The following is a 27783-nucleotide window of genomic DNA, read 5'->3' as shown; positions in this document are numbered from 1 at the left end:
TTAAATCCATCGGACACACAACTAAACTGTAAGCTGATCAAATTTATGAAAGTTTTTGATCAGGCACACAAAGTCACCAGGTCTGACATCAGAAAAAGGATAATAATGTGGTAAATTATCTGCTAAACAATGTCATTTTATGATCTTTTTAAATTCCTTTTTTCGTTTTTAAATTGATGTACAGTGAGCTTTCTTTTTTTCTTTTTATATATTGTTACGGTTTTAATTGACCAAGCAATAAAATGTACTTACTTACTTACTGTCCAGCCTCCACCTCCATGCGTGGAGATTGAGCGGCGGCAGTTGATGCCATTTGACTTGCCTCCTGAAGTCTGTGATGTCATTCTGGCAGCCATGCGTCCCTCCACTAAAACGGTATACGCCTGCAGGTGGAATAAATTTGTGGCATGGTGCACGGCAAAGGCTGTGGATCCCCTTTCCGCCCCTCTTTCTGAGGTTCTCCTCTTTCTTCTTTCCCTGGCCCAGCAGGGCTCTGCTCTGGGCACCATCAAGGAATATCTTTCAGCTGTTTCTGCCTTCTTACGGCTTCCTGATCAGCCTTCTCTTTTTATGTCCCCTGTTGTCAATAGGTTCTTAAAAGGTATTACTCACATGTTTCCACCTGTCCCTTTTGTAATGCCTCAGTGGGACTTGAATCTGATGTTAACCTTTCTGATGTGCGCTCCTTTTGAGCCACTTCATAACTGACCTCTTCGTCTTCTGACTCTCAAGACTGCTTTCCTGGTTGCCATCACCTCTGCCCGGAGTGAGTGAGCTCCAGGCGCTTTCTTCTAAACCTCCTTTCCTCTCTGTTCATCTGGACAAGGTTGTTCTGAGTACTCGCCCTTCTTTATTTCCTGCCTTTCATATCGGGCAGTCTGTTACCTTGCCGACCTTCTTTCCGCCTCCGCATACCTAGAAAGAGGAAGAGAGGCTCCACCGTCTGGACCCAAAACGTGCGCTCTCCTTCTATCTGGACCGCACCAAACAGTTCCGGGTGGACGACCAACTCTTCGTTGGCTACGTGGGCGCTAAGAAGGGGCGGGCAGTGCACAAGTGGACCATCTCTCGGTGGGTCGTTTTGTGCATTAAGGCCTGTTATTCCTTGGCTAAGAAGGATCCTCCTGTGGGGTTGAGGGCCCATTCCACTCAGGCCACAGCGGCTACTTCTGCCTTGGGACGGAGAGTCACTTTTAAGGACATTTGTCAGGCAGCAACGTGGGCATCGCTGCACATGTTTGCCAAGCATTACTGCCTGAACAGGCAAGTCCAGAGAGACGGCTTCTTTGGCCGTTCCGTTCTCCAGGACTTCCTGGTGTGATCTTGGTTCGCAGACCCACTCCGGGGTTGCTATCTATTCTATGGCAAGGAATCTAACTAACGTGTTTCTTTCAGATGAACAAGTTACTTACCTTCGATACCGATATATCTGTAAGAAACATTAGTTAGATTCCTTACCGCCCCACCCATCCTCCCCGTTCTGCGAACCGATATCTAGGGTTAAGGTCATCCCTTTCAGGGCCCTAGTTTCATGGCACCAGTGTTGGTTTCTTGCATGGCTCTGTGTTCCTGGCGCGGAAAGCTATGTACAGAACTGACGTCCGCGCGCGAGGCCGGCGTCTAAGTACTACGACGTCATCCCGGCGATCACGATGCCGACGACAGACGCGGAGTCGCAGACGATGCCTACCAACGCGCAAGGAAACTGCTGACAAAAAATCTTTTCGGATCCAGCCTGACGCCTGGAGATATTCTAAGGTAAGAAATATAACTAACTAATGTTTCTTACAGATATATCGTTACCGAAGGTAAGTTACTTGTTCGTCGAGTCTTTTTGAGCGATTGATTCCAGTGTGTTAGGACATTAAACCTCCCAAACACCATGCTTCTAGGCCCCACTCCCACACTCTACCTGCGGAGGCAGTGTCAGGACCAACTGCTTGCTACCCCTAATTCACAGCAGCGACACTGGCGCTATTGAAGGAATTCTAAGATGTCATGCATGCCTTCTTTGGGCCACAGACTCCATCTGGTACACCTTCAGGCCTCAAAGAGCCAAGAGATGCCCCTGCACAAGGTTTCCTTCGAGTGTATGTAAAATAAATGTTTTTATGGTATATGAATTTGTTTTTTAGTGTGATTATAGACAATGCAATGTGTTTTTTAATTGCAACGATTGTTGAGTTTTAATAAATATAATTGTTAATACGTACTCCACACTTGGCATGGTCATATTTAGTACTGTGTATGATCTAACGCATGCGCTATAATTTCTGTTGCTAGGAACCCTGAGTCCCAGTATTAATATAACTTTCCATCAAGGTAATTTCACTTCTACCATATGCGCAACCTGCAGTTTATGGTGGGCCACAAGCATTTTTATGTTGGGGTGTTCACAAAAGTAATGTTGGTGCTTTCAGCCCATCTGCAGAGGTTAGGGGGTGCCATTCTTTCCCGACCTCGGTGACTGGCTATTGAAAGCGGGTTCACCCCAGGCAGTCGTCACCCACCTCCTGACTATTGCGGAATTCCTGCGTTCCCTGATTTACTATCAATGTGCCAAAGTCACACCTGACTCAATCTCAGAGGCTCCCTTTCATCTGAACCTTTCAAATGACAGTGCAGTTTCGCGCCTATCTTTCTGACCTGCAAGTCAAGGATATTCAGACTATGGTTCTGATGTTTCAGCCTCTATCCTGATTAAACCGACTCTAAGGTGGCTGGTCTCATGGCCTTCTGCATCCTGCTATTGAAGCATGCCCACTGCCTTATTCAGGCTCTGTAGTGGGATCTGAAGTCCCAGTGGGTCCTGCATCAGGGGAATCCCTACAACATGGTCCGTATGTCGCATGGAACTGCAAAAGATCTGTAGTGGTTGCTCACGGACTCCGATTAAGTCAGCGGCAGACCCCTCCCCCTTCCACACCCCCCAGAGTTTATGGTGCTGACAGATGCATCACTCCTGGGCTGGCCATCTGGGAGAGGTGGCGGTCAGAGGACTCTGGTCTGCAGCAGTCTCAGCTCCACTTCAGTTTTTTAGAGGTGCGGGCAATTACTTTGGTGTTAAAAGCTGCCTTACCTCCATCAAAGGAAGGCTAGTTTAGGTGTTCACATACACCACCACCATAATGTCGTACTGCAACAAGCGAGGTGAGGTCGTGGGCCCTGTGCCAAGAGCAGCACTGCCTCTGGATTTGGCCGACTCATCAAGGAATGTTCCTGGTGTTGAACCACCTGGTAGGCTATTTCAATTCCAGGGAAGACAAACTCAGTCACCAGAGCCTGCTGGAAAATTAGTAGCAATTGCATCTGGGAGCAGCACAAGGTCTCTTCTGCAAATGAGGAAAACCTTAACTCGATCTATTTGCCACTGCTGAGTGCAATTCAGCACTTCTGTGTGCTGGAATTTCCAAGGCGTCACTCTCTCAAATGTGCATTCCATCTCAAGTTGGATTCTGACACCTGCATGCCTTTACGCCGATACCAATCTTACCCCGGTTCTCAAGAAGATCAGAAACGGCTGGGCCCAAGTCAATCTAGTAGTTCCAGATTGGGCGCGGAGTGTTTGGTATCCAGACCTCCTGATCTTGAGCATTTGTCCTCTGCAATGACTGCCTTTTTGGAAGGATCTCCAACTGCAGCAGGGTCCTGTTCTAACCTCATGCATTGAGATTAGGCAGCGACAGCTGTGGGTTTTCAATCTCATGTGGGGCGTCAGGTGTCTTTGCCTGCCATTGACATAGGATTGTGGCTTGGTGTTCCTCATGCCATGTGAACCTCCTTTCTACATTTCTTGCTGATGTTTTTGTGCCCGGCAAGGCCTTTCTCTGGGCACCATTAAAGGTTACATGTCGGCCATCTTGGCTATTTTGTGGCTGACCTCAATCTTTAAGTCAGAGTTTTTGCAAGGTTTGCTGCATTTGTTACCACCTACTCCCCTTGTGATGCCCCAGGGGGACCTTAATTGGTCCTTACTTTTCTGGTATGTAATACATTTGAGCTCCTGCATAGCTACCCTCTGCATATTTTGACCTGGAAATCAGTGTTCCTGATGGCCGTCACAGTGGCCAGGAGGATCAGTGAACTTCATACTCTGCCCGTCAAGCATCTACACACCAGCTTCTTCCCTGACAATCTTGTTCTTCAGACACGTGCCTCTTCCTCTTTCTTGGCTGCCTTCTATGCCCCGCTTCATCTGTCCAAGTAGGAGGAGAGATTCCATCTATTGGACCCTAAAAGAGCTCTGCCAGAGCCGCCACTACTGTGGTAGCGCTCAGAACACTGCCTTAGACATCTGTCAAGCTGCTACGTGGATGTCCCTCTATAAGTTCACGAAGTACTACTGATTGGACTGTCCGTTCCATCATGATGGGCATTTCGCACGTTCGGTCCTGCAGAACTTATTGGTCTAAACCAGTTTCCAGACCCACCTCAAGGGAAGTATTGCTTGGGTATGTATTTAGAGGTGTGGAATCTACGGTTAAAAGTCTCTATCGGATAAGAAAGTTACTTACCTTCTGGGGCAGCAAAACTCAATACACCAGTGCCTACGGTTACAACATAAACTGGTCCTCTCTTTATATGGTCACATAACTGGGATTTGTAAGGTCACTGCATGTGCTTTGTCTACACACTCACAAAACACGTTTTCCTAGATTCACATTCTAGTCAAGTCAGATAATTTATATAGCGCTCTACATACCCAGAGGGTCTCAAGGCGCTTGGAGAAGGGTGGGGAAATTACTTGTCGAATATCCAGGTTTTAAGTTGCTTTCTGAATGCTAGGTGGTTCTGAGTGAGGCGAAGGTGAGTGGGAAGTGTGTTCCAGGTTTTAGCCGCTAGGTAGGAGAAGGATCTTCCCCCCATGGTGGTTTTGTTGATGCGAGGTACAGCGGCAAGGGCTTGGTTGGAAGAGCGAAGTTGGCGGGAGGGGTTGTAGAAGGAGAGTCGTGTGTTGAGGCATTCTGGTCCAAGTTCGTAAAGTGCTTTGTGTGCGTGGGTAAGGAGGCGGAATGTTATCCTCTTATTGACGGGGAGCCAGTGGAGGTCTTTCAGGTGACCAGAAATGTGGTCTTTACGCGGGATGTCTAGTATGAGTCTGGCTGATGCGTTCTGGATGGAGCTGATGCCCAGGTAGGGCAAACGTTTTGGAGGAAGCTATTTGGTTAGATGTGGCTGTTTCTTATTTCTTTCGTGCCTGATGTTGGGGATAAACTTTGTTTTATTCAGTGTTTATAAAATCTATAGCTATGACTGAAGGAGGAAATTTTGCTTACCTTTAAATCAAGTTCTGCAGTGCGCAACCCTCCCGCCATCCCTGTGGATGGAAAGAACCTAATGCAATCAACAACAGGATCCTAAGAAGGTGATCAAAAAACAAAAGCAACAGTCAATAACATGAAAGGATGGGATACCGCAGTCTCCTATTTCCACTCCCTTTAAGCTGCAGCCTATCTAACTGCATTGTCCTATTTTTCATTTGCTTAATAATTTTAAAAAAAAGTTTGAGTTGTGTTGCCACTTTTCTTTCTTTATATTTTTAAGTAAAAATTGTCTTCTTATAAAATAAATTGCCCAATATAGCTTTCAATATCCTGTCAAATTTGTTTTAGATTTACAAAGAAAAGTTCCTTTTCTAGAGAAGAGTAAATATATTTATTTTGTGTGGTGCTGCTGGACCCTTGCACCCCCCACGCCTCTGCCCCCCCCCCCCCCCACCCCTTCAACCAATCGTGCGTGAATCAATTCTGTGCTTTTTGTGTTGATTTCCCTGAAGTAAACACGTTTTAAAGGTGAACAACTTCTCACTCTGAACATGGCTGATGAAGGCAGAGGAATAGGAGAAACCAGAAACTATAGGCGGAGTACTTGATCTTGTGCTTGCTGCCTCCATATACAGGCTGGATTGTTGCATAATGGGTCTTTGAAAGGAAATGACCGCCGCTGCACTAATACCCATCCATCTTGAGAGTCCTATTGTTTCTATGATGCTGAAAGGGAGGGGAAGAGAATAAGGATATGCCTAAAAAGGGGGGGGGGGAGGGAGAGGGAGAGGGAGAGGGAGAGGGAGAGGGAGAGAAAACATGAATTATTAGTACATTAAGATTTTCTGTCAATCTGAAATGCTGGCACTCTATATTAAACACATTTATTTACTGATAATTAAACTGTTTAAGGTGTTTGTGTTCTCTAGATTATTTTTTCTGCTCACTTTCATTTTATATTTTTATCTCTGTCCTGTAAAAAAAAAAAAAAACAGAAAGAATGCAGAAAACATGTATTATTTTTCTGAGCTGGCATTGACTCTCAATGCATTTGAAGAGGGCACAGCACCCACAGATAGCCGGTTGCGTCCAGACCAGAGACTAATGGAGAATGGCCGCTGGGATGAAGCAAATGCAGAGAAACAAAGACTGGAGGAGAAACAGCGAATGACTCGCAAAAAAAGAGAAGCAGAAGCTGCAAAACCCACAGAAGAGGGTAAGAAATGAGGCACTACAGTAGTATAAACGTGAGACTTTAAAGCAGAACATGACACTATACTGCAGTGTTACATCTGGTTAGTGTTAAAATGGAATCACCTGGTTACTTTGCACCTCGTTTTTGAATTACTCCTCAAAAGAATTGACTGTGGCAAAGTGCTTCATCCTATAGACTTCAGTCCCGTCTGTAGCCATTTTGTAATCTATAGGGACAGGGACACTGGTTTAAGACAAAAAAGTATGTCTGAGCAAGAATAGATACACACAGAACCACTGACCTTCTACACAAGCTCATTTGCTATTTTCAGCAGAAAAAAAATCACTCTTTTGAGCCCGTTTCTTTTTTTAAAAATCTGTCTGTTGTATAATCTGCTTTGGCCTCCTCCAGGGGTTTAGTGCATTTATGCACCCTTGTCATTTAAAGTAGTTTTTCTGGACTACATACTCCGTAGTTACATAGTTCATAATTAAATTGGTTTAAAATACATTTTTAGGAATAAGAAGTCTGGTGAATAGCCAGCACAGGGGGAGGTTGAGCAGGCTTCACTAAAACAGCCCCCCCGTTCCTGCTTAGGGAGACTGCTTCCACCAGACCCTATTCATGTGGTCTCGGGTATTGGGAGGTTCCATCTGCCATATGGTTGTAGCTTTAGGTCTCTCACTGAAGTCTTCAGGGGTCAGTTCTGGGTTCACTCTGAGGACATGTGGACCCAAATGCAGACAGCATGCTCTTGGAGCCACATCCAGGCCTTTTTCCCTGAGGTCCTACAGCCTGATCCAAAGACTACACCTAAGGTGCCTAGTCTTATTGTCTTGTTCCTTTTATCAGATTCTGCTCCCTAAAAGGTTTTTCATGCAAACTAGTCTTCAACTGTACATTACATTTCTGATTAATACTTCTAACTATAGGTTTCACACAATATGAATACCTTCCACCCTTAGACTGGATCCAGACACTTTTTAACGACAATTTCCTAAAGCATAGTCAGGTGGCACCATTCAACGCCAAGCTTCCTAATGCCGCTCCGTCTCATGCAGGCGCGACATCAGGACCAGTATATATACACGTCACCTGCTCGTGCTTGCATCAGTTCCTTTCTTTCTGTTCCAACCGACGTGGATTTGGAGCTCAAAATGTCATTTGGCAGATTTGCGATTCGCTTGAAATGTTCTCTGTGTGTAGAAATGTCACCCAAAACTGTAGGATTGAAACTGTGTGTGACCTGTTCCCGACAGATATCAGTTACAGAGCCTCTTGTTGATTGCCTCTCTTGTCTTGGCTCTGGCCACGACTCAGTCATGTTTTTCGTGTGCAAAGCTGAAAAAGGAAGGCCATCGGTGAGCGCAAGACCAAGCTGCCGTTGCACAGATGTGGAAATCGAAGACTCGCTCCCAATCAGTCTAGGGCATGGCGGTCCCAGTTGAAGCCGAGGACTTGCTCACATTCCTGAGGTTGTTCACATGATCGGACCTTGTCCACGTCAAGTAAGTCGTAGCAGAGCCATAAGAAGTCCAAACATGATTCTCTTGATTCTCAGCACTCACACCACTCGAGTAACGCGGAACACTGGGTACTTCTAAGCCGCAAAGCCTCTTCCAAGCTCACGGCACAGTTTAATTTGATTCAGGTGGCAATGCTGGATCAACTCCAACAGCTATAGGGAGATATGGAGAAATTATTTGATACCACACAGTGGCTCTCTGGTGCACCTTCAGGCCCTATGGATCTGAGTGGGCCTTTGGCTGAGCTACCATCAGTGAATCCGACCTTGATGTCAGCTGTGCCTCTTGACCTCATCCCAAGGTTTAGGTCTGTGCTGGTTCTGGGTCCAACAAAAACAAACCAGTCAACGGTTTTAGCGCCATCCTCAGCGCCATGTTCACTGCCGCGGTTGCCTCATCGGGTGCTGCTGGTGCTGATGTCGACATCATCGATGCCAGTTGCGGATCTGATTATATTACATTGTCGGATTCTGAGGCCAATGCTCCTCCTACCACTAGGTTTTTCGCTCAGTCAGAGCCTGATTTTTCTAGGGAGGTGTTTCTGTTTGGATATCAGCCATATACTCAGGATTTTTAGGATGCAAGCGAATTTGACATTTCATATAAAATTGGACTGGCATTACCTAATTCTGCTACTGCCAACAAAGAGGCAACCTCCATTGCCGAAATTATAAGTAGGGCAACCAAAATATTATTCTTATTTTCACACTCAAGATGTCAAGATTACTTTCTTGACAGAAGTCTTGGACAGGACACATTCCTTGCAGGTGCCATTGCTGCCATTCAGTGAGGTTCTGACCTTTGTTGCTAGGGACAAGGGCTAAGCCAGGATCTTGTCCACCAAAAAATAATCCAATTGCAAGAAGGCATAAACCTGCCCCTGGGGAGCTGGGTTTGCTTTTGCAGCCTCAGACACCTGAAATTCTTGTGGTACAAGCTTCTATTAGCCACACAAATTCTAAAGCCTTTTCTACCACTTTCCCTGGTAAGGAATCAAAGAAGTTGATGGTATATGCAAAATGGATGTTTTCTTTGGGCAGTTTAGCCCTTAGGTCTCTAAATACTTCATCTCTTTTGAGAAGTTACTGCTGTGATTTCTAGGATAAGGTAGTTGATGTGTTAACTGCCATCCCGGCTGAGGCGTGTCTAATCTTACAATGGTTACTTGCTTATGGTTAGAATGCAGCAATCACTGATAGATATGCTTCTCGATTGCTCTAGCCTTTTCGGGGCTAAGGCAGATTAAGCCCTTGGAAGATTTAAAGAGAGCAAGGCCATCGCCCGCTCTCTGGATTTGACCCTGTCTGCTTCCCAACATGAACTCCTTTTCTGTGGCTTTGGAAGGGGTCACCTTCAGAGACAGAGGCAGTATTCATCTCCGTTGTGGCAGACCGCTTAGTCCTGCAGAGGCTATGGTCGTGGAGCAGGACAGCAGCATTCGGGCCCTCCAGGGCAGAATTCTGTCCAGCATCCAGTTCCACAGTCACATCTTTAATTTGACCTTGACATCCCACGATTGCCTGGTTGGAGGTTGAATTCCTTTCTCCTTCTCCAGTTGGAGGAACATTGCTTCAGATCAATGAGTACAACTAGGTTATCCAATGACAGGCCATCTACACCACAACATCTCCTGGAGAACCACTGGTCTATAGCCCAAGACAAAGTTCTAGATCTCTTGGCCAAGGGAACAACAAAGATTGTGCTGGTTTCAGACATTATGACTGCTTGTTACTCCTGTTACCTTCTGATACTGAAGGAGGATGGAGGCCTTCGCCCTAATCTAGGTATTCGCCCTCTATACGTCTTAAGGAAAGACAAGTTCAGGGTGCTTACCCTGGCCCAAGTTCTCACTGCCCTCGATCCGGGACACTTGATGGTTGCACTGGACTTGAGGTATGTATACTTTGACATTCTCATCGCTCGATCTATATTCCACTGTAGAGAACGCACAGTGTCACGACTTTTACACGTTGAAGTCCCAAAGCAGTCTTCCTTAAGAGATTCCTTTTACCTGCATTTGGCCATGGGACTCCTGTATGCCTTTACGCCCCTACCTCTCCTGTTCAGAGTGCTGAAAAATACTGACGGCTAAGTCATTCTTGTGGTTCCAGACTCGGCCCTGAGAATGTGGTACCAGGAACTTCTGGCCAAAAGCATCTCTCCTCCAACCCAGCTGCCTATTTGGGAGTAATCCCCTGCTGCTGCAGCAGCCTAGGGTCCTACACTCGAGCCTGTAAAACCTACATCTTCATGCATGGATATTGAGATTTGACAGTTGATTGCATTGATCTCCCTCCCGAAGTAATGTGTTATTCTGGCAGCAAAGCATCTTTCTACAAAGATTGCTTATTTAATTTGTCTTCTGGTGTTTTTCTCATTACAGCCAACCTCTACAGACTTCCCTGTCCGATATATTATTGTTTTTTTTTTCATTAGCCCAGCATGGCCTGGCTGTGGCCGCAGGTAAAGATTACTTATCAGTCCTTTATTAGTCTTTTTTACATTTACTGGATTAGCCATCTCTCTTCGATCATCTGTTGTGATGCGTTTTTTGAAGGGACTGACCCATATGTTCCCACCTACTGCTTGTGTAATGCCGCAGTGGGATCTAAATCTTGCCTTGGCCTACCTGATGTGCTTAACTTTTGAGCCAATGCACAGTTGTCATTAACGCTTAAAACTGTGTTGTTCATCGCTCTAACATCTGCCAGGTGAGTGAGTAAACTTCAGACCTTGTCTTCTGTTCAACCATTTGTTTTTTCCAGACAAGTTAGACCTTCGAACAAAGGCACTATTTCTGCACATGGTCTTGTAGGGCAATCCATCACCTTGTCAGTATTTTATGCACTGCCTCATTCTTTAAAGTAGGAGGAATGATTTCATTGTCTTGATCCTAATTGGGACCTTAGTTTTTACATCAAGAGGACCAGAGAATTTCAACAGGGTGATTGCTTGTTGAGTTTTCTGGAGCAAGGCAGGTCAGTGCATTCTACATGGATTGCCTTGTGTAGTAAGACCTGCTATGGGCTTACCAAAAAGCAGCTAACTAACGCTTTACATGCGCTTTCCACTGGAGCAAAGCTGCTACCATTCCGCTGCTGCGCTGTATGCCAATCTTGGACATTTGCCAGGATGCTGCCTAGCCAGCCAGCAAGGTTCGGCAAGACGGGCACTTCGCCCAATCAGTCCTGCAACATTTCCTTGTCTGAGTCACCACACAAACCCACCACCTGGGAAGTACTGCTTTGGAATGTATTCAAAAGGTGAGAAATCTGCAGTTGGAACTCTGTCAGAAGAACAAGTTACTTACCTTTGGTATTGCCTTCCCTGGTAGAGACGCTAACTGCAGACTAGCCCTCCATCACCTGCCTTTCCTCCTCCCCGCTCTGTAGAATGGTCTCTTTCAAACCATTCTTAATAAGATTCCATCTCAAAATGTTATGCACACTGTTTCATATTGGTTTCTATGAACTCCACACCTGTTGTCATAGACGGAGTCCAGAAAGAAACCTGCATGAGCAATTGGGTTATATATACTGGTCTCTGAACCACGTCCACATGAGATGCAGCTGCACAAGGTAGCAGAATGTTGCACAGCTCCACCTGCCAACGCTGGAGAGAATTGTAAAAGTTTCCAGATCCTGTCTGACACCTCAGGATATTTATAAAACGAGGAGTGTGCAAATAGATGAAGACTCTACCAGAAAAGTGATTATTGAAGGTAAGTAACTATTGCAAATGAGCAGAGCCCTGTTTTCCATTTCAGAATCATGTAGTCTTTCTGGTGCGAACTTCAAAAGTTCCAGTAACCTCAGCATTATTGATCTCAGTACTGGTTGTAGAAATCAACCTTCTGTAGATAGTCATAAATGTAGTACAGGATGTGGCTTACCTTTTTGCTCATGGATACTACCATAGGATCGCCTTGAACCCTCCCTCCTGCCTGCACGCTGGAAGCATAAATGGATTTGCCTTTCCTATACTCCTAACTGTTAATACCTATGACGAGGTCCATAAAATGTAGGCGAAAGCAGACCCCTAAAGACAGACGGTGAGGAATGGTAAATGTTTTCTTTCAAGACTCATTCTAACACCTTGGGCGGAAGATTTGTTAAAACGTGGCCTTACACCCTGTGCCGGTAGACGCAACAACAAGAACCTTATTTATACATACATAAAATGAAAGGCAAAGGAGGAAATCAGCCCTGAAAAACACCTGGGAAACATAGAGCTGACTGGCAACAACTCCATTGGGTGTCCCATGTGGCAAGCACCCATGTAAGATGAAATATAGACCAACTTATTTTTAAAGATGATTCTATCTTGGACTATGACTATGAAAAGATGGATGAAGAGAAAGAGCTTCAGTATTAATAACCTAAAGGTTCGAGGGATGTGGGCTGCTGAATTCATATCTGTGCATAGATCGCCGCCTAGTGTTGGGTCCGGATGTTTGCACGTTGTTGTCCTGGAAGAGTCTTCGAGGTATCCTGGGATAGGTGACTCCTCCCCTGGACTACAGTGCGCATGGGCATCCTCTCCATCCTCAGATTGTTTTTTTCCGCCATTGGGTTCGGATGTGCTATCTTAGCTCAAGTTAGGAAAAACTTTATCGAGGCCAAAAGGCCTTTAGTTTGCGTCGGTACTGTTTTCTCGATCGGTTTCGATACTCCTTTGTTAGTTTAACAACTTTCAGCACCGACTTTTCGCTTCTTACCTGCCCATCGACGACATCGACGATGGAATCGAGGACACCGTTCAAAAGATGTCCGGTATGCAATGCGAAATATCCCCACATCGACGTCCATCCGGTGTGCAACAAATGCCTTTCGCCGGATCACGACGAATCGACATGCATGGCCTGTGCCCGGTTCCGTTCCAAGAAGACTCTACGGACTCGACGAGCGGCAAGACTCGAAGCGCGGCACCGGCCCCGGCAGACATCTTCAACGCCGAGACCGAAGATGAAGAATTGGAGATCCTACCCTCCAGTCCCGTTTCCGAACATGACTCCGGATCGAACGACGTCGACGAATCACTCTTTCGCAGAGATGAAGACGACACCGAGGTAGGAGACTACGATGAGGCCTTAGGGGCCGAAGAGAGTAGCTCCAATGACGAGCAAGGCCTACCCGTTCAGACTGAAGAGAGCCCAGTGCCACAGTCTATGGCTCCGGTCGAGGGATCGCCTTCGGGCCTTACCCGAGACCTATCCCGCAGTTCTTCGGCCCCGCCCTCGGGCCCGGCCTCGGACGTTCAGCGGCAGCCATTATTACCTAAACCGGCTGGTTTCCCTTCTTCCAAACCGAAACCGAAAGCTGCACTGGTTCAACCGAAACCGAAACCAAAAGTGGCGCTGGTCGGATCGAGGTCTTCCACACCTTCGACGCCAGCGAAGCGCGTCGGCACCGAGCGCACCAAGCCAGACTTCGGTGCCGAACTTGAAGCGGCCGACGTCGGAGTCGGCATGCGGAAAAAGGCCTTCGGTGCCAACAAACCTGATCGGTTCCCGGCGTCGACGCCATCGACTCCGACACCAAAGGTCACACTGCCGGCTGCGTCTCACATCGCTTCCACGGCAACACCGAAGCCTCATGCATCGAAGACGTCGACAGCCATTCCCGCCCCTCGACTCGATGACCCGCCGGCGCCGAAAAAGTCGACAACCGCCTCGACAGACCTGGTCGGCGCGAAAGCCTCAAAGACGCTCCAAGTGCGACCTGGTGCAGCACAAAGCAGCAAAACTAAAACGGTCCTCCAGGACACGTCGGGCTCGGGCCCAATAAAAGCTCCAGCAGCCTCTTCGGCGCCAGCCAACATTACTTTTGGCCTGCCTCCGTCCACGATCCCAAAAATATTCCAACTCAGGACACGGGTCGCCCACACCACAACTACACCTGCTGAGGCGTCTCCGTCACATGTCATCGACGCCATCACCGGCAGGATGGTTATCCACGAACGGAGGATAACTTCGGAGCCACCTTTGGACCCTTTCCGGATCCCGCTAAAAAGGAAGCTGCCTGTGGACTCAGAACCTCTCCTAAGCGAATCTTACCACTCGCCCTACCAAGATCCACAATCATACTCTCCCACACACTCCGACACGGATGTGTTGGGGGATTACATGGATGACCAAGTCCCCTACCACGGAGACATAGACCCTGATTACCAACAGGACCCTGATCAAACTTGGGGCGACCCTGTAGATCCAGGTGCACCTCTAGATGCACAGGACCCACAACTCTATGGGGCGAAAACATCTCCCACAGAGGACACGGCAGCGTTCAACGCTCTTATCGAACGTGCCGCAAATAATCATGGAGTGCAGCTTCACTCTGACACCATCGAGGACGACTTTCTTATGGACACCTTCGCATCCTCAGAAAGACATGTAAAAACTCTGCCCATGTTGAAAGGGGTCCTCAAACCAGCCAAGGACATCTTCAAAGAACCCACCAGGGCACGAGTGATAAACCCCAGGATCGATAAGCAATACAGATCGGCGCCTGGGGACCCTACTTACATCAGAGGCCAATTACCACTAGACTCCATTGTCGTAGCGAATGCTTGCAAGAGGGCACACTCGCAGATGACAGGTGACGCTCCTCCCCCGGACAAAGAGTCCAAGGTGCTAGAGACCTCCGGCAAGCGAGTTGCCGCCCAGGCTGCCAACATATGGCGCATAGCCAACACTCAAGCGCTCCTCGCTCGCTACGATAGAGCGCACTATGACACATTGGAGCAACTACTCCAACATCTCCCTGACCAGTACAAAGAAGGTGCAGAAATTCTTATCAGAGAGGGACAGTTACTCACAAATGCTTCCATCAAGTGTGCACTAGATGTCGCAGACACGGCTGCCAGGGCCATTAACACAAGCGTCATGCTGCGACGACATGCCTGGTTGCGAATCTCCGGATTCAAACCTGAGGTGCAAAATAATATACTCAACCAGCCTGTCAACCCCGACTATTTATTCGGACCGGAGGTTGACACCACCCTTGAGAAAATAAAAAAGGACACGGACACCGCAAAGTCCATGGGGGCTCTCCAGACTCAGTCCTTTCGGAGCAGCTCCTTTCGTCGCCCCGGAAATAGAGGAGCAGGTAGAGGACAGGGGTCACAGCAGACATACAACAAGGGCAATACACAAACCACCTACGATAAAAACACCCGGGGTGGATATCGTGGCTCCAGTACAAAGGGAAGAGGACGCGGCTACGGCAACACCAGGTCCTCCCCCAAGAACAAGCAGTGACGCCCTCTCCCTTCCTCCCGACCACATAACACCTGTCGGGGGAAGGCTACAAAGGTTCCTGTCCACGTGGAACTCCATCACCACGGACAGGTGGGTCAAAGATATTGTCAAATACGGTTACTGTCTAGAGCTAACCTCCACTCCACCCACAATTCCTCCAAGAAACCGTCCTATGTCCTCAGAGCACTTAACGCTCTTACAGCAGGAGGTGCAAAGCATGCTTCTAAAAGGCGCAATAGAGGTCGTACCCGTCCACGAGCAAGGTACGGGGGTGTACTCCCTGTACTTTTTAATACCGAAGAAAGACGGGTCACTCAGACCTATATTGGACCTGAGACCCCTAAACAGATACATTCTTTCCGAGCATTTTCACATGCTCACTCTCCAGCAAGTCCTCCCACTGCTCAAGCAGGGAGACTTTCTAGCCACACTGGACCTCAAGGATGCGTATTTCCACATACCCATTCACCCATCACACAAAAAATACCTCAGGTTCACTGTTCAAGGACAGCACTACCAATTCAGAGTCCTTCCCTTCAGCGTGACAACGGCACCAAGGGTGTTTACAAAGTGCCTAGCTACGGTGGCGGCACATCTACGGAGGCAGCACATACACGTCTACCCTTACCTGGACGACTGGCTCGTTCAAGCGAAGTCAGCCCAGCAATGTGCCAGCCACATGTCCCGCACCATTCACCTCCTTCACAGTCTGGGGTTCTCACTAAATTACCCAAAATCCCATCTCCAGCCCGCACACGTACAACAGTACCTAGGTGCGACTATAGACACTCTGGCGGCCACAGCTCAGCCAAATTTAGTGAGGATCAACAGCATGCAAATGCTGATCTCCAGGTTCAAACCCCAACACTCACTTCCAGCACGAGTGTTCATGCAGTTGATAGGCATGATGGCCTTCTGCATTTTCATAGTCCCACACGCGAGACTACATATGCGCCCGCTTCAGGAGTGCTTAGCACGTCAGTGGAATCAGGCTCAAGGACAGTTGAAAGACCTAGTGTTGGTGAGCGGTCGGGCATACAACTCTCTGCATTGGTGGAATCCTCAAAACCTTTGCAAGGGCCGACCGTTCCAAGAGCCTGTTCCACAAATAGTACTGACAGCGGACGCGTCTCTCCAGGGATGGGGAGCTCATGTACTCCACTACACAGTGCAGGGACTATGGACGACACAACAGAAGAAGATGCACATCAACCTTCTGGAACTGATGGCAATCTTCCTGGCCATGAAGGCATTCAAAGTACATCTGTGCAACAAAGTCGTGTTGATCCGGACGGACAACATGACTGCCATGTACTACATACAGAAGCAGGGAGGAACACACTCTCCACAGTTGTCTCATCTGGCTCAGAGCATGTGGAAGTGGGCCATTCAGAGGAACATGTTCCTCATGGCAGAGCACCTTCCGGGCAAGGACAACCAGATGGCGGATCTGCTCAGCAGACACAGCCACCAGATGCACGAGTGGGAGTTACACCCATCAGTACTCCAACCGTACTTCCAGCAGTGGGGTCATCCGGAGATAGACCTCTTCGCCACAAGCGAAAACGCAAAATGCCAAAGCTTTGCCGCCAGGTTCCCACATCCGCAGTCGCAGGGCAATGCGATATGGATGAACTGGTCCGGCAGATTTGCGTACGCTTTTCCCCCAGCGCCGTTGATACCGCTGGTGGCTCGCAAACTCAGACAACACTCCCTGACACTCGTCCTAGTTGCTCCTACGTGGGCACGCCAGCCATGGTACACCACCTTCCTCGAACTTTCCGTGGTGCCGCATCAAAGGCTGCGGATCAAACCCGCGCATCTGACGCAGAACCATGGAGAGATTCAGCACCCAGATCCGCAACAGCTGAACCTGGCAATCTGGCTCCTGAAGTCCTAGAGTTTGGCTACCTCAACCTGCCACCTGACTGTATGGACATCATCAAGGAAGCCAGGAGACCCACTACAAGAGCTTGCTATGCAGCCAAATGGAAAAGGTTCGTCATTTATTGCAGTAATAATGACATTAACCCGCTGGACGCATCCATCCAAAACATCATTTGTTACCTCTTACACCTATACCGATGCAATCTGGCGTACACCTCTATACGTGTCCATTTGACAGCAATATCAGCCTATCTGCAAACCAGGCAGCACCTCTCACTATTCAGAGTGCCTGCCATCAAAGCATTCTTGGAAGGACTCAAACAAGTCATTCCACCAAGCCACCCACCGGCTCCAATGTGGAACCTCAACCTGGTCCTCACACGCCTGATGGGTCCACCCTTTGAACCTCTCCACTCATGCGAGATTCAATTCCTCACCTGGAAAGTAGCTTTCCTAGTAGCAATCACTTCTTTAAGAAAGGTTAGTGAACTCCAGGCACTAACAGTTCAAGAGCCATTTATACAGGTTCACGCCAACAGGGTCGTACTACGTACCAACCCCAAATTCATGCCCAAGGTAATCTCGCAGTTCCACATGAATCAAACTATTGAACTGCCCGTTTTCTTCCAAAACCCACAAACTGTCGCGGAACGAGCACTCCATACACTAGACGTAAGGAGGGCCCTCATGTACTACATCGACAGGACTAAACCCTTTAGGAAGACAAAACAACTGTTCGTTGCCTTTGCCCCACACCACAAGGGTAACGCCATCTCCAAAGCAGGGATAGCCAGATGGATAGTTAAGTGTATTCAAATTTGTTATCAAAAGGCAAAACGCACATTAACTATTCTCCCACGAGCCCACTCAACACGTAAGTTAGGGGCCTCCATGGCTTTTCTAGGAAATATTCCCCTGCATGATATATGTAGAGCAGCCACCTGGTCCACCACACACACATTTACCAAACACTATTGTGTAGATGTGCAATCAAAACAGCAGGCAGCTGTAGGACAGGCTGTTCTCAAAACCCTTTTTCAGACCGCTGCAGCTGGCACTGGTAGCCGCCGCTAATAGAGGGCACTGCTATACATTCTATGCACAGATATGAATTCAGCAGCCCACATGCCTCGAACTGAATATGCTACTTACCAGTATGCATCTGTTCTTGGCATGTAGGGCTGCTGACATTCATATCGCCCTCCCTCCTCCCCGGCGCCTGTAGCAGCTGCAGCTCTCAGAATTACTGTAAGCATGGTCATCACTTTTCTGTATCTACTCCATCACTGCCACAATGGCGAAAAACAATCTGAGGATGGAGAGGATGCCCATGCGCACTGTAGTCCAGGGGAGGAGTCACCTATCCCAGGATACCTCGAAGACTCTTCCAGGACAACAACGTGCAAACATCCGGACCCAACACTAGGCGGCGATCTATGCACAGATATGAATGTCAGCAGCCCTACATGCCAAGAACAGATGCATACTGGTAAGTAGCATATTCATTATCTGCCCTTTGGTACATGGTAATACAGACTCCCTCTTTAAAAACTTCTTGATACTGAGGCAATTGTAAAAGAAATCTCTGGTTTAGGGAAGAGAAGATTGAGTGAACTACCTGGCAGGTGATGTAGCTTGGTCTCCAAACAAAAGCTTGCCTCACTTCAGAATGTCCAAATTGAGAGCTTTCCATCTAGCACATAAGCCATTTTTTGAATCAGTGCTGTTGGAGGCAGTCATGGTGCACATTGCAACATGACGCCTATGCACTACGTCACCTGGGAATGATATTGAGAACTATCTAAATTGAAATGGTCTGGCATTGGCTAATGGCTTGAAAGTTGCAAATCTGATAAGACTCAAATAGTATAATTCTTGGAGGATCACACCTGGCTACTCATTGTTCTGCTTTCTGACAGAGAAAGTCAGTCACTCAAGCACTCCGCAAACACAGGCTTTCTTGCCAGAGTGTAAAAAAACTAAATGCTGTCCTGAGGTAATGACCTAGTCCAGTGGGGTATTCCTTTTGAAGACATGCTTTTACCTCTGCTTTTCCCTTTTTTCATGTCCTCCAAAACCATTCATCAAACTACAGCAATCCAGGAGAAGAATTATCCACATTTCTGCTGTGTGACAATGCCAGTAATACTTTCTATAACTTCTTCTGTCAGAAATGCCATGTAGAGAATTGGAGACAACTACCTCTTCCACTCTCTTAGGGCCCTAGAAACTTGTTGTCTGTCTTCCTTCCTTTAAAGGGCCTTCACATACACAATTTCCCTTGCTTGCACTCCAACCTCTTTGGCACCAGACTTAACATCATAATACATTTTATACTTATCCTGTGCCACCTAAACATTTTGCCTCACGACGTCTGGCGACCACTGAACCTGCTTAGACTGTTCCATCAGCCCGTGGGTCTTTGGTGAAGGACACTCTACCCTGTATAATAGGGAAAGTTCTATACCAGTCACCCCAGGAGTTATGTTATACATGTGATGTTATATGTCTAAATCATCTTCCTTAGCATCACCATCCAGTTCTTCCTTCTAGTACTCGCCATCTGAAGAGCACCCATGATAACTTGGTTGAGAGGTTCACCCGAGTTATCAAGGGTGCTCTTCAGATGATGAGTACTAGAAGGAAGAATTGGATGGTGATGCTATGGAAGATGATTTGGATGTATCTCTCCCAGTAAAAACAATTGTGTGTTTTTACTGCCATAACATGTTAAATACGTTCTACTTTTTAACATGCAGCGCCCTGCTTTAGGATTCCATAGGTCTGCTGTAGGGGTGACAAGAACTGCACAAACATGCAGCACAGTGACTGAGAGGTGTGCATCTTTTTCTTTTTCCGGTCAGCGGTTTGGGTTTAAATTGCTTTCTTGCCCTTGCTACATGTGTTTTTTGTTTGCTATGGGGATTAGTTACAGCATGAAATGGTGCTTTAAGGTACTTATGCCCTCCTTACGGCGTCGGTGGTGGTCCCACCAACATCTATGCCATCTGTCCGACTGCTGGATTATGATTCCTGTGGTTGGAGTGAGTTAGTTAGGCGGGGTGAAGACCGCTGCCTCCAACAGGCTCAAGATTCCCGTTAGGACGGCGGTCGAATTCCTAAACGCTACAATGGGGCAGTGCCAGAGCAGGCACCTCCGTAGGGATTAGGATATTCCCTTCCGACTGCCCATTCATGGCAGTCTGACCGCCATGAAAAGACAGCTGGAAAGGTAATCTGCTATGGGGGCACGTGTGGTACCCCCCCAAACATCCATGCACTGTGTGCCAGGCACCAAATGGTGCCTGCACACAGTGTGTGGATGTTTACAAACATGGGGAGAGGAGTTGGCCTAACGGCTAGGGCGGTCGACCTCGAATCTGGGGAACTGGGTTCGAGTCTCGGCAATGACGCTGAACATCCTGTGATTCTGGGCAAATCACTCAATCTCCCCGTGCCTAACAAAAAAAAATATATATATATATTTATGTTTCCTCATGTAATGCAACTGGTGCTATGTAAAGCGCTCTGAAACCCGATTCGGGTCAAGTTTGCGCTATATAAAACGTTGTAAAATAAAAATAAAATGTCCTTTTCCATTCTGGCTAGGGCTGCGGCCCTTTTCCGGGCCGCAGCACAAGCCACAATAGGAAAGGGCTAGTTTCCGACCGCCTCATGGGCGGTCGCATCATAATCTGGCAAGTGGAACCGCTGACTACTAGTCTGGCAGTTACCATCCCGCAACGATGGCGATTGGACGCTTGTCTGACCACCATCCTAATAAGGCCCTTTGTTCCTTGCACTCAGAAGTCAAGACAGGTGCTGCCGTAAGTTGATGACAAAAGCAGGTATAAAACCTGCTTCTTGGTGCAGCATTTGTAACGTAATTTTTGTTGAACAGCGCACTCAGTGACATAAAGTGCAGTAAAGAATGTTACATGGATTTCACTTTTTAAAGTACATTGGGTTAGCATGTAAATGTAAAAAATGTAAATTGATACTTGTATAGCGCACTACTCACCCGCAAGGGTCTCAAGGCGCTTGTACGAATACCGCTGTGGAACCCATCCTGGCTTTCCCTGTGAGGCGTCCACTCCTGGGCAACTCCAAGGTGGAGGCCAGGCATCCTTAGCGTTGTGGGGGCCGTTGTGGAGATTAAGCAAGCTATTGCCCAGAGTTGCAGAGTGGGACTCCATGATTGGAATGGCACCAAGGCGAGAATTATCAGGTCCGTGGAATTTTTGAGCCCAAGACCCGCCGAGGCGGGGAATTGAACCCTGGTCCCGGGCTAGACCTCTGCATCAGGGTCTGCCGCTCTAACCATTGAGCCACACTTCTCCATCATGTGCTTGTGCATGTAAATCGAATGGACTGAGATGGTGCATTTTGGTATGATTGATTAAATAATTCTAGGCTGATCACGCACCCCTGCATGGTGGTGATCAGCTGTGTAGTGCATATGGGTGCAACATTTGTTTATGTTTAATATTTAATTGAGTTTTCACAGTGAGTCTCACTCAATAACGAAAGCAGCACTGTTTGTACTTGGCATGTACTGCATTTGTAAATGTGCATCATTTTATTAACCTTATGCACTCATTGCATGTGCGACTGCTTTAATTTGCAGTGTTTCTTTTCACATGGAGATAGGATGCACGAAAATGGTACCTTTGAACCATATTTATGAATAACTCAAGTCTGGCGTCATTGTATCATTAATACAGAAGCTATGTAAAGGCCTGCATCTAGACGCAACATATTTAGATATGGGTTGGTTTTTCAAAGTGCCCTTCTGTAATCTAAAACTTGCTGCCAATACTAATTTGCCTATATCACACTTTTAAAAATAGACAAGGATGCAAACTCAAGGTGCTTTCTGCTTGAGCTGTTGCTACCTTTCATTTGTAATGTTTTTGTCGACTTGGTGATCAGGAGCACAGACATGGTGCTTGCTTTTTGTAGTATGCCAACACTTGCCCAAAAGTTGCCAAAGAAATTCCCTAACGTCCCTTTGACATGTTTACAAAAATAAAAAAAGAGCCATCTGCGTTGCCAATGCTTCTTTAAAGGAGAAAATTAAACCCGGTTCTTGTTTTCAACTTGTTTTTAAATCTTAATTGAATTCAATTAAAATATAGGAAATGGTGCCTTTAGTGAGGTAAAGGTTTAAAGGATTTCTCTACTTAGGTGTTTGTGGGATTATATTACTCAGAATTGTATGTTCCTTTTCCCCCTTCCTTTTGCCCCCATACTTAACCTCCCCATGCTCCTGCACAGTTGCCATCTTTGAGTATCAGCGTATATTCTACTCAACCTTTACCATTACCTGATACTACTTTACAAAACAATTATTATTCCTTTGTGTAATATCCAAGCTTTCCATTTCTTTGACACCGCTTAAACCTAAAAAGCATTATCTTAGTTTCTTACTATATAATAATAGATGGTACGAGGAGTCAGATGTACACCATCACATACAAATGCATTGATATGTGGCGTGCAACTCAAACCATTAAGTTCATACACAGTCACGGCCAAATTCTTTATACCATACATAGCCTGAAAATAGTTTTTTTCATACGACATATCCAGTTACAAGGCTTGTATTAAACATTACGTAAGTAACTACAATGCATATTAGAATGCATATCTGCTTAAGCATCATCAAAGTATGAATGTCTGTTAACATAAAAAATAAACATTAATAATCTAATCTACAACTGTATAATGTATCCTCATCTCATACAACCAGCCTCCCCTTTATTTTGATTAGACCAGTAAGAAACTTCTACACACCTCAATGGAATAATTAGACAAAATCCACACATTTTGATATTCCTTTCTGTTTCGCATCAATCACTATCTGAGAATCCACTATTTGTAATATTCCATCCAATTCCACATCTGTCCTTAATGTAAACAACATTGTATTTAAAATGTGTCCTTTTCCCAATGCCCATGGTGTACTCCCCCTTTTACTCCCTGTTTTGTTTGTCACTTGCATTGTATACTAAATGTCAAGCTCTGATAAACATATTGTATAAACCTGTTATATAACACACATTACATTGAGTGCTCTTAAACCCTATATCAGAATCTAGTCTCCTGAGAAATGTTGTAACTCATTGTCTATGTTTGAAGCCCATTTCTATTGCGTTCAATTTCGTTTTCCAAGGTGCTTCTAACCAGCGTAAACTTAAACCCCCTGGTGATCCCCACACTACCCCCCCCCCCCTCCCCCCCCCCCATTTTCAGTCTTAGTACATTTCCTCGGTATTGTAAAATCAAAGTTTCAGATGGGATATCCTCTGTTTACATTCTAACATATGTGCCACAGTAGGGAATGTAGATTCTCCAAGTTTTGATGTAGAGAGAATCTGGATTGCATTAAGGACACGGAGGCTAGCATTATGCATTAACTTTTATTGTCAGCTCCTTGCAACACTTTAAAGAATGACATCACATTAAATCAAAACATTTCCAGAATTAGAATGTCCATAATTAATAACATCTCTGTCACAGCAGCCATCTTCCTCTTTTAAGCTGCTCTGGACACATAAGTTGATTTTGATGAAACCAAACAAAAAAAAAAAACTTCCTGTTCTCTCTTATTGGTGATCTCCAAAAAAACATTTAACAAACATTTTTCCTCAAACCTAACTCAAGGCTCAACATAACCCATAACAGAATATACACATTTTACAACCCACACCCCCTCCAAACACCCGGGAGGGAGGGAGGGATAATGCTAGCCTCCGTGTCCTTAATGAAATCCAGATTCTCTCTACTTCAAAACTTGCAGAATCTACATTTCATGACAGGACCGGAGGCTAGCATTATGCATGTTCAAAGCTGTGCAACAACCCCAGGCGAAACATGATCCAATGGTTTCACATAAAACCTTGCAAAAATATCAGCATTAGACCAATCCGCGGCATGTAAAATTTCTTCCAAACGTCCTCCAACCATAAAAACCTTACTTGCCATTGCACCCCTCACTGAATCCTTCAGTTCCACACCTGCTTCCAACATATAACCCTTCACCCATCTTGCGATAGTCGATGAACTCACCGGTTTGTAAAGTTTCACATACGAAATTAACAACTGATCATCACCATGATTCCTGAACTCACTCTGTCTATTCTCATACTCTTTAAGACAATTAACCACACACAACTTTGGATGATCAACATATTTTGGTTAAAAAATAGAAGAAGACATGCATTTTGTTCTTCTGCAAATTCTAAACAATACACCATCTGGATTATAACACCTGTTACTTATATCCAAAGCTCGAACATCCAAAACTCTCCTAAAAGAAATGAGATAACAAAGTTGCCAACTTACCTGATAACTGCTTCACACTCAGATATTTATTCATAGGACAACTCGCAAATAACCAACAATTTATTCACGTCCCACAGACAACTGAATTTTGGCCTCGACGGTCTCCTTATCTTTATTCCTTTCATTACCCTACAAATTAATGGTTCTCTACTAATAGAACAACCACCTATTAAACAATGACCTGCCGCAATAGCAGACCTATAACAATTAATAGTTCTATAACTTAATCCTCTCTCAAATAAAATTGATAAATAATTCGACAACTCTATGGCAGATGCCTCCACGGGATCCAAACCCCGTTCCAGGCACCAACAAACCCATTTTTTCCAACATACCTCTTCCTTGTCCCAGGAGCCCAAGATTCTTTGAGCAACTCCTGAGCCTGCTCCGAAAGTCCTCTGAACTGCTCACCTCTCCTGAAATCTTCCAAACGAGAAGGCTCAACGCCCCTTTCAAAACTAAAGGATGAAAAACCCCTTCTGCCCCTTTAAGAACGTCCTCTGTATTCGGAATCAAAAAAGGCTCCTCTATTGCCATTTCCAACAAACCTGCAAACCACGCTTTGCTCCCCAAAAAGGCGTTGCAATCACCAGTTGACAATTCTGCCTCCTCACCATTAACAAGACTCTCTGAATCATTGCAAAAGGAGTAAAGGCATACCCTCGAATCTTGTTCCAATCCTGCTGAAATGCATCCACCTCCTCCGCCAACGGATCTGGCCTCCAACTGTAATAACGCTCCAATTGATACGTCAGTCTTGACGCAAACAGGTCCACTTCTAACGGACCCCAAATGCAACAAATCCTCTTGAAATAGTTCACATTCAGCTTCCTATCGCTGTAATCCCTGAGATATCTTGAATTCCAATCTGCCACTACATTGTATTGACCCGGAAAATATTCAGCTGTCAAACCAATCTTCTGTTCCAAACAAAAACTCCAAATCCTTCTTGGTAAAATAGCCAAATTCCTTTACCTGCTTCCCCCTAACTTGTTGATATAGCGGACTGCCGAAACTTTGTCCATCTTCAACAAAACATTGACCTTTCTTAACTTTCTCCCAAAACTTCTTAAAGCATAAAGCCCTGCTCTCAATTCCAAACCATTTATATGCTCTGTTTTCTCTTCCAAACTTCATTTTCCTCCTGTCTCCTGATCCTCTAGACATGCACCCCAACCAAAACAAAATCTGGAAAGATTCCAAAAATTGCCCTTCCATTCCATGCCTCTAAATTCTCTAACTACCAGACTAACTCTTCCCGAGCCTCCGCTGTCAATAATATCTGATCTCCATACCACAGAACTTTCCTCAAAGACTCTGCTTTCAATCTCTGTAAAGCTCTGTAATAAAGCGGCCCTGGAAAAAACCGCTTGTATTGAAGAAGAAAATATTCCAATCGCCCTCGCCAGACTTCTTAGAGCTACTCCTCTTACCTCTGACTTTATTTTCTTCACCTCCTTCTCTGGTAAACTCAAAGTTTTCTCCACAGTGTTTACCAAAAAGCCCCAAAACTCCAAACATTGACTGGGTTATAAAACAGACTTCTCCCTGTTTATCAAGAAACCTAAATCTTCCAAAAGATTCATCGTCAATAATAAATTCTTCTTCCATTCTTCCTGACTCTGCGACATTATTAAAAAGTCGTCTAAATACATAATCATCCGAACACCTCTCTCTCTCATAGACTTGGCCACAGGTCTCAACACTTTTGTAAAGCACCAAGGTGCCGAAGCCAGACCACAAGGGAGTGAGCAAAACTGATAAAGCGCCCCCATCCACCTGAACTGTAAATACTTTTGAGAGTGCTCTGCAATAGGAATAGTGAAATACGCATCTTTTAAATCCAACTTTACCAACCAATCGTTCTCCTGAAGAATGTCTCTTAAGAGTTGGATACCCTCCATCTTGAAATGCCTGTAGACCACATACTGATTCAGTCCTCTCAAATTTATCACTGGTCTCCACCCTGTCTCTTTCTTTTGAACCACGAATATTGTGCTCACAAAAACCACGATCTTCTTCTCTAACTTTCAGCCCCTTTTCTCAACATTTCCCTTACTTCTTCTGTAACTAAAACCTGTAAATCTTTTTGAAAAACCAGCTCTTTTGGTTCTTTCAACTGCACTGGTTCCTCTATAAACTCTATTACATAACCTCCTACTTTTTGAATGACCCAACTGTCGCTTGTCAATTCCTCCCGATTCTTCAGATACCATTTCAGCCTTCCCCCTACCTCGCAAGGGGTAGAACCAAAAAACACTCTCGTACTCACCCTGGACTCCTTGATTGAATTGCGCACGTCCTCTTGGTTGACGCACTCTCCCAGATCTCCCTCTCTGTGGGTAGAATCCTTGGAACGCAGCACGTCCCTGTGACTGATAATGAGCCCTGCTGAAAGACTGGTCAGGGAAACGGGCTCTTGCCTCGGCCCGGTCAAAAACTCCTCTTCCAAAAATCTTCCTCAACGACGATTGTGCTATATCTAGGCTGGTAAATGTAGAAACATATTTACCAACCCCTTTCACTAGACCATCTCCGAAAAGATACCCTTTTGGGTCTTCCGTAGGCTCTTTTTTAGCAAAGTCCCCTAATTTCGGACTTATTCCCATTAAAATCACCTTTCTTCTCTCAGTTGATAAAGCCGCATTGGCATTTCCCAGAAAACATACTGCTCTTTGGGCCCAACCCCTTAAGAGCTCATTATCAATCTGAACCTCCTTCATTCTGGCCTCCTCTGCCATATCCAAAATACGAGCTTAAGGCCCCAAAACATCTAGTACACGATTTTGACACTGTTTAAGGGCTCTTTCTAGCCCCTTCCTGGGATCTCGTCCCAACTTAAATAGATGACTAATTCAATCCAGATCCAAATCCGGAGTCATACACGCTTTCCCGTCCACCACCGGACGTGAGCACTCGGCTTTCATTACAGCTCTAGCTGCTTTTTCCAAAGGTCTCCTTATCCAGAGCTTTATAAAATCTGCCACATGTGGCAAAGGCCACCAGTCAGCACTTCTCGGGTGGCGAATCATCTCTGGACTGAACATATCCTCTCCCTGAGGATCTTTCACAATCCCTTTTTCTTTCCTCTCCTTGTCTACTATATCAACATCCAAATCCCAATCACCATCCTCTAAATAATCGTCTAGGATAAATTAATCCATTTCCTCTTCCGAATCTTCATCCAGGAGAACCACTTTGGGTTTTTCACCATCTTTTGTGTCGCTATGGACACCCTCTGCTGTGCCGCCACGGACACCTTCCTTAATTGTGGCGCTAGGCTCACCTTCTTTAGTCTTTAAAAAC

General features: G+C 45.9%; 1 protein-coding gene across 1 annotated transcript in view; it reads left to right on the top strand.

Annotated features, from left to right (window-relative positions):
- OSBP (oxysterol binding protein) overlaps positions 1 to 27783 on the top strand; it is a 465191-nt gene that overhangs the window by 410239 nt on the left and 27169 nt on the right. The window contains exon 13 of the mRNA XM_085651892.1: positions 6260 to 6480. Within this exon, the coding sequence (XP_085508018.1) occupies positions 6260 to 6480 (221 nt within the window). The remainder of the gene's footprint in view (positions 1 to 6259; positions 6481 to 27783) is intronic.

This window comes from Triturus cristatus, chromosome 4_1, assembly GCF_964204655.1.
Source record: "Triturus cristatus chromosome 4_1, aTriCri1.1, whole genome shotgun sequence".
Lineage (NCBI taxonomy): Eukaryota > Metazoa > Chordata > Amphibia > Caudata > Salamandridae > Triturus > Triturus cristatus.
Note: the sequence above shows the minus strand (reverse complement) of the source record. Positions and strands in the feature narration are given on the sequence as shown.